The sequence below is a fragment of the Galeopterus variegatus genome, unplaced genomic scaffold (genome assembly GCF_000696425.1).
Source record: "Galeopterus variegatus unplaced genomic scaffold, G_variegatus-3.0.2 Scaffold5726, whole genome shotgun sequence".
Classification (NCBI taxonomy): domain Eukaryota; kingdom Metazoa; phylum Chordata; class Mammalia; order Dermoptera; family Cynocephalidae; genus Galeopterus; species Galeopterus variegatus.
In genome coordinates this window covers 119,159-126,795 of record NW_007731837.1, presented here as the reverse complement: position 1 = coordinate 126,795, position 7,637 = coordinate 119,159, and the positions used below count along the sequence as shown (strand labels likewise).

Sequence of the window (7,637 nt, the reverse complement as noted above, 5' to 3'; positions counted from 1 at the left end):
CAGTCAGTCAGGTCACATGGCTGAGAAATGCAGTTGTTGACAAGTTAGAAAGTAGTTCTTGCTGGGGGAATAAAAATATCTTCTTAATTGTATTAGAATAATATATTTCTGTTCTTCTAAAACCTGAAAATGGGGTAACAAACCTTTACCTTCACATTAGTTATAAAATCTTATATTTTACATTGTGATATTAGTTTTTTTTGGTTTTTTTAACTGTAGCATCGATGTGTGGCTATTTTTAAAGACAAGCAGAACAAGCCGACTGGTTTTGCCTTGGGAAGTATCGAGGGGCGAGTTGCTATTCACTACATCAATCCCCCAAATCCGTAAGTGGCACTCAGTCAACTTGCGAATTTTCACTGGAAACTTTTTTCTAAAAGAATGAAAACTTAGATGGACCTTTGTTTTTCAGTGCCAAAGATAACTTTACCTTTAAATGCCATCGATCTAATGGAACCAATACTTCAGCTCCTCAAGACATCTACGCGGTATGCTACTAGAAACTTAACTTTAACCTTGAAATATATCTAGAAACTAGACTTAGAGGCTACCTGAGCAATTACGAGATCAGAAAAGATTAATCATTGAAGAAGCTGTGTGTGTTTGTGTCTGGAGACAGATGGCCTATGCTGCAGGTTTCAGTTTTCTATCTTTATGAACGTATTTATTTTCTGTTTGTTTCTGAATTCAAGCTTAAGACTTTTGGGGGAGCCTCCTGCCTCCTTTATGAGTGTTGGTATACAGTTTACACACTTAGTTAAGGCTGAGAAATTGCTGTTTGCTAAAAAAGAAAAAGGCACTTTCCTGAGCTATGCTATGCCCCTTGGTGTTACTAGCTACATACACACATTACCTTATGCTGATTTATGTTCATCTCAAGGGACAAGATTGGGTTCCCAGCTGGAAGCACGGATAGTTTCTTCTGTGAGCAGTGGGCAGCCAGCTCTAATGAAATGTGTGTTTTGTGCATTTTGTCTCCTAACTCAGGCAGGAAGCATGCATTGGCAAGAGCCTGCTTCCCTGCCCTTCCCCGCTTCTCATTGTGCATATCAATCCCTGCAGGTAAATGGGATTGCATTTCATCCTGTTCATGGCACCCTTGCAACGGTGGGATCTGATGGTAGATTCAGCTTCTGGGACAAAGATGCCAGAACAAAACTAAAAACTTCAGAACAGTTAGATCAGCCGATATCGGCCTGCTGCTTCAATCACAATGGAAACATATTTGCATACGCTTCCAGCTACGACTGGTCGAAGGTGAGCATTCCCAGGCCCGCTCTGGGTGCTCTAAGGAGCAAAGCCAGGCTCTGGGGTTGGAAGGCCCGGGCTCAAGCTGGGACTCTTCCCTGGACTCGCTGTGTGTCCCTGAGCAAGTCACTGTCACCTCCGTGTAAGAGGAAATAGTGGGCCTTCCTTCAGGTTGTGGGGATTCAGTAGTCTTTAGTGAGAACCCAGCACACAGAAAGTGCCCAGTCAGAGTGAGCCATTTCGAGCCACTCTTGTCACTGGGTGTTGAGGCTGGGCAGGCTGGAGGCCTGCACTCTGGGAGAGCGTGAAGGGGCATGGCAACGGAGGGGTGGCGGGCCAGGTTATGGAGCTCTCACCTGGGAGCACTGGTTTTTGTGTTTGGGGAGAGGAGTTAGGAGCTGACAGGGTCATGGCTGCATTGTTGGAGCACTCAGGCGGGATGGTGTAGCGTACAGACTCGGGCACCAGACCACTGAGGACAGTGTGTTATCTGTCGGCCTGCTATCGTACTGCTTTGCTTCTGAACTATTAGTCCTGGAGAATGTCTCCATTGCATTTGTGGATTTCATCTTTCTCTTGCCACATGCCTTCTACCATTTGCTCCATAGCAGCTTTCTAGACCTTTCCTTACCCTGCCCTTGCTGGGGAGATTGCCAGCTTCACAGAGGAAAGGCTTCTGGTTGCCCATGTGCCTTTCCTTTCCTCTCCTCGTGTGCCCACTTCACAGGCTCTACCTCTTCCCACCCACTCCACACGCGATCTGTCACTCATCCCAGTTTCTTGATGCCATTCTCTTCTGCCCCTTCTCGGACTGTCTTCTGTCCCTGTCCACCAGCTCCTCCCCCTCTGCTCTGTCTGAGCGCACAAGCGAGCCTTAGGAAACCTGTTGCCCTGTGCCTGTTAGGCTTGTCGAGAGAGGTCAGCACCAACCCTCCTGCCTTCTCCTCTCAGTCCACTGCCAGGTACCTTCTACCCTTGATGCTGTACTGAGTCACGTTGGCTACATCCTCCTTATCCAACCCAGAAGCTTCATTTCTGTTTGTGTCAGGCACTGTGGTCTATCCCTTTCTTCACCAGGGATCGGTTTCTCTGCTGTTTCTGTTCCCTGGTGTGTTCCTACTCCGGACTGCTGCTTGCCATCTTCCTTGCTGGCTCCTCGTCTTTTGGCCTCTCTTACATGCTGGCTATCCCTTTCTTCACCAGGGATCGGTTTCTCTGCTGTTTCTGTTCCCTGGTGTGTTCCTACTCTGGACTGCTGCTTGCCATCTTCCTTGCTGGCTCCTCGTCTTTTGGCCTCTCTTACATGCTGGCCGCCTCCTGCCAGGCCATCCTGAGTAGTCCTCCTGGGTTCTTCCAGGGAAGCCCCAGCTCTGCCCACATAAGCCAGCGACTCCTTGGTTTCTAACTCAGTTCCTGGCCTCTCTCCCCACCTCTTTTTCGGTATTTACCAATCTCAGGCAGGATAGCTGCACCCAGGTATCGCCTGAGGCTCTTAACTTAGAAGTCCAACTCATTCCCAGCCCACCCTCTCCTGCTCCACTCCAGGCTCGCTGCTTCTCCTGTGGTCATCCTTTGAATCCAGCACCATCTTGTCACTTGGGGCGTCAGTCTCAGCATCACCTTTAGTTCTTTCTCCCTTATTCTTGGAATAGCCAGGCAAGTTCTGTCCATTGCACCTCCAATACGTGGGGCTGTTAAGCACACTGTCATTGATACCTATGCTTGCCTGTGCAGTGTTCACTCTCTGTAAAGGTTGCTTATGCATGCCATATGGCCTCTTTCTTTTCTTTCTTCTTCAGGCAACTTTATTGAGGTGCAATTGAAGTGCAGTAAATTGTACATGTTTAAAGTGTGCAATTTGGTTTCATCATTTGAAAATACCCATGAAAGCATCACTGCAGCCAAGATAACACACATTTCATCTCCCCAAAGGCTTCCATGTGCATAGCTGTAAACCTCCCCCCACACATGCACAGAATCATCTATCTTTCTGTCACTGTGGATTGGTTTGCGTTTTCTAGAATCTTATATAAGCGGAGTTGTAAACTATGTACTCTTATTTTCCTGGCTTCTTTCACTCAACTCAGTGATCTTGAAATTCACCCGTGCTGTGGAGTATATCACTTACCTGTTCCTTTTTAGTGCTGATGTGCACAGAGTGGATGGACCACCATTTGTTTATCCATTCACCTGTGGAAGCCACACATCCAGTTGTGCAAGGAAAGTGCACATTTTTGGTTCTGCCTGTCTGCAGTTAGACAGGTGGTGGCCTGCATGGAGGCCTGAGGCCTTGGTCCCCCCTGGGCCCTTCATGGAATTTCTTCTTCACGTGCTCAGCCAAGCATGAAATGCTGCATTTTGACTTAAGTCACACCCAGGGCTCTATGCCCTAGAAACATTAAAAAAACAAATAGTAGTAAATAGAAAGAAATTACAGAGCTTATTGCTTTGAGTGCTGCCTAAAAATGGAAAATGTAAAAATACATCTGAGTAGTTAATGTCATCTTATAGCGGGGGTTACATAAATATTTTTGGTTTAAAAAAGAAAAAAAAAACTTCAGGGAGTTTTCATTGTTCTAAGTTCAAGGACAGTTATTTATAGTATGAAATCATGATCATGTATGACTAATGTTATTAGCTTGCTACTTGAACATAATCGTTCAGAAAAGCTCCACTTTGTGTGTTACGATGAGAATTAATGACCATCATTGAGCAAAACTTCTAGACCCTTCTAGGCATGCCTGTTGGGATGATGATAAAAACATGTCATTGCAGTACAGGGTGCAGAGCGCACCCAGAGCTGTGCCTGCCTCCCTCATCCAGGCCTCTTAAGCACCCGCACTTCCTGCCTGTGTCTCTCTTCCTCATTATCTGCCTTGCCACCCACTGTCTTCCTGAAACTCACATCTGATCATGTCTCTGACCACTCATGACCTCTGTGGCTGCCAGTTCTTTTCCCTGTGGGATAATGTTCACAGGCCTTAGTCTGACATTCATAGCCCTTTACAGTCTTGCCTCATCCTGATTTTTTGGACTCTACAGATGTCACACAGCCCCCTGGGTCTGTGCTTCTCCACCTGTGTGGGATGGGTCGTCCTGGGCCCTCATCGTCATGACATGTCACAGATCAGATGTCCTCTCTTCTGTGAAACCTCAGGTCAGAGCCAGTCCTGACTGAGGGACTCCAGGGCAGCCATCTTGGCATTGAAATCCTGGGGGGCCAAAAGGGGGCTCAGTGCCAAAAAGACGAATAAGTACAAGACCACCCATCTCAGTAGGACACTGGTGACAGACGTGCAGCAAGTCTTTAGCCTTTCCTTTGAGGACTGAAGTTTTTGTTTAATGTTTGACTTTTATTTCCTCTCCATCTTTGTTTAGTTTTCTCCCCAGAGAGATCATGCTTCAAACACATAGCACAGAACCCGGCATATAAAAAGTGCCCACAAAATGGTAACTGTTGCTTTTTAATGATACGATTATTGGGGTTTTGTTTCCTCTCTAGGGACATGAGTTTTATAATCCCCAAAAGAAAAATTACATTTTCCTGCGTAATGCAGCCGAAGAGCTAAAACCCAGGAATAAGAAGTAGTGTCCTGAGACTTCTGGGTTGCCTGGAGTTGTTTTCTCTTCACTCTGCCTCGTCACTGTACGAATTTGGGTCCCAGCTTTGGTGGGTTGTCAGCCATGGACATGGATCTCAACCCCTGGAGGAAACGATGCCATGCTTAGTAGGTGAGAGCCCACTGGAGTGGTGGCCCACCATGCCCATTCCACTGCCCGCTGCAGAGTTCTTCTGTAACTTTAAGGGGATTGAAATGATTTTAGAAGTTAGATTCTTGTGGGCGACTGCCAGGTATTTCACAGAGCTTCATTCAAAAGTGTATGTGTTAGAGAATATTGGAAAACAGTCTACGAACCCTGTGCTGTATTTTGTAATAAAACATTTTGAAGTTTGCCTCCTGAGCTCCCTTCATCCTTCTCTCCCTTGCCCCGCCCTGTAATCTCAGAAGCGGTCATCCTGCTCAGCACTGAACGTTGGGTTTTAATTGTGATTTCATACACCCTTTGGGAAATGCAGAAATCTTGCAGCTTAGGAGAAAGGGAATCCTGAGCTGCTATTATTTCTACCATGTGATATGTCCTAACAGATTCTCCAAGTATTGGCAGGCAGAGTTTGAATGTGGGTTTTTCTGTTTGTTTGTTTGTTTGTTTGCTTTATTCATTTCTGTCTTTAACATGCCCAGTGCTTTCTGGCTCTGCTGGGCAGATTTCCTAGTGACTCAGAGATAGGGACCGTTCCTTGTGCTGAGTGACAGGCCTTTTGTGGGATATCCCTGCAAGGCCCAAGGAGGTGAAACTTGTATGGCCTTCAAATTAGAACCTGGATCCCTTGCATGGGAATTGCTCTGAATTTGTGACCCCAGGAGTGGTTGTTTGGGGGTGTTGATTTTTTATATCATGTAATTTAAAATTCCTGGTTGGTAAGTACTCAGAATTAGACTCAATGTTCAACTTTTGAGGCTATTGTGTTTTCTTACCCTGTCATCCCAACTGCCTCTTATGTTTGGGGCTGGTGTGTAAACTCTAATTTGCTGGGTGTAAAAATCTGGTGTCTATAATATTGTAAGGTATGTTTGCCTACTCATAAAAAGCAATGAGAATAAAATTTTCTACTGGAAGAGACTGTCTACACTAAGTTGTCTAAATTCTTTGGTAGATCACAGATGAATTCAGGCCTATTAACTCTTTGGCCCTGTTTTTTAGCCTGAAGTTTTATTTTTTAGAGATATGACAGGTGCACTAGAAAAAGAAATTTGAATTTTTAAGTTAACCGTTTACAGCTAATTTTTCCCTTCCCTTTATGAATCAGCCCTGTGGTTTTATGATCTGTACCTATGGGAAAATCTAGCAAGTAGAAAAGACTGCTGTTCGAAGAGATTTAAGCTTGATTATCTCAGTGGCCCCCTTTCATTTGAGGTAGGAATAGACTTGTCAACTTTAGCTTAGCTAGAGTTTCATTATTCTTTTTACCAGCTCTTAACTGGCTATGGTTGAAAATGACCCAAAATAATGAGTCCAAAGCATTGGCCTTTTAGAGTGTTCTCTTCCAGGATTGGGCCTTGCCATGTCACCAAGGGGGTAGTTTTTGTAATTGGCAAATTTAAAGCATTTGCCTAAGTCAAAGGCTGGACTTGGGCTGTCTGGAACCAGGAGTGAGGGAGCGCTTCATTGCTCAACAGGTGTGAATCCTGGTAATTGAGCCAAGGCTCATTACCCTACTGCTCAGAACCTAGAGCACAGAGGCATGCTACGTGCTTGCTAATGGTGAGCCCGTAAGTATTCATTGAAATCATTACACTTAAGATACATATTTTCATGTTTCCTAAAATGTATGTGGAAGTTTTGAGGAAGCCTTCTTCATTTTAAGCTTTATTGTCCTTGCAAGCACCTGTGCTGTGCTGCATACAGTAGGCACTCAATAAGTACTAGTAAATATGATGGCCTCTTTTAGTTCAAAAATATACCATTGTGGGGCCGGCCCGTGGCTCACTCGGTAGAGTGCGGTGCTAATAACACCAAGGCCCCGGGTTCGGATCCCACATAGGGATGGCCGGTTCGCTCACTGGCTGAGCGTGGTGCTGACAACACCAAGTCAAGGGTTAAGATCCCCTTACCGGTCATCTTTTAAAAAAAAAAAAAAATACAATTGTAATCTTGACTGTTTTAATAGATGTCAAGTCATATTCTGCTATTAAATATTTACCGTACACTGTTAAAAATAGAGCTGCTTTAATTGAAAGTGAGCGTATACACCTCATAGAGAAAACAAGCTGTGTTCTTTCACCTAATTCTAACATTCTATAATAATCTTCAAATATAACAAGTTGGAAGAATTTTGCAGTGAACACTTATCTACCATCTAGATTCTTGTACTTGATTTTCTGCTTGGCTTTGCTGGACTGCTCTCCCATTCCTTGTCTATCACATCGCTTCCTTGGTTACTAACTGTGGGCGCTGGGCCTGGTGGTGAGAACTGTGTATAAAGGCACTGCCGAAACAGGCATCATCATGGATTTGGGGGTTGCATGCAGAAAGATGCACTTCTCCGCCCCTGTCATGTTGGTCTGACCCTGGGTACTTCAGGGACTGATACTCTAAGTGGCATGGAAGTGTGGTGGCTTTCAATGTAATGCCTGTCTGCCAGCCCATCCACATGTGCCCTTGTGTGTACCTATACGCCTGGAGCCTGTCTATGGAAATCCTCTTTCAGTCAAGGGGGCCAACTGAACCCTATCTGCCTAGCCCCATTTAGGGGTCGCTCCAAGCCTGAGGATCCTCTAGTAGAGGATGATTTGTTGGAAAAACAACATGAGCGGCCAGCTTACTGG

The 7,637-nt window shown here is 45.2% G+C and overlaps 1 protein-coding gene across 1 annotated transcript in view; it reads left to right on the top strand.

Annotated features, from left to right (window-relative positions):
- Positions 1 to 5,767, top strand: part of LOC103605312 (mRNA export factor) — a 25,483-nt gene extending 19,716 nt beyond the window's left edge. The window contains exons 8-11 of the mRNA XM_008589886.1: positions 220 to 326; positions 413 to 488; positions 1,063 to 1,257; positions 4,751 to 5,767. Of these exons, the coding sequence (XP_008588108.1) occupies positions 220 to 326; positions 413 to 488; positions 1,063 to 1,257; positions 4,751 to 4,837 (465 nt within the window). The 3' untranslated portion in view covers positions 4,838 to 5,767. The remainder of the gene's footprint in view (positions 1 to 219; positions 327 to 412; positions 489 to 1,062; positions 1,258 to 4,750) is intronic.
- The last annotated feature ends 1,870 nt before the right edge of the window (positions 5,768 to 7,637 follow it).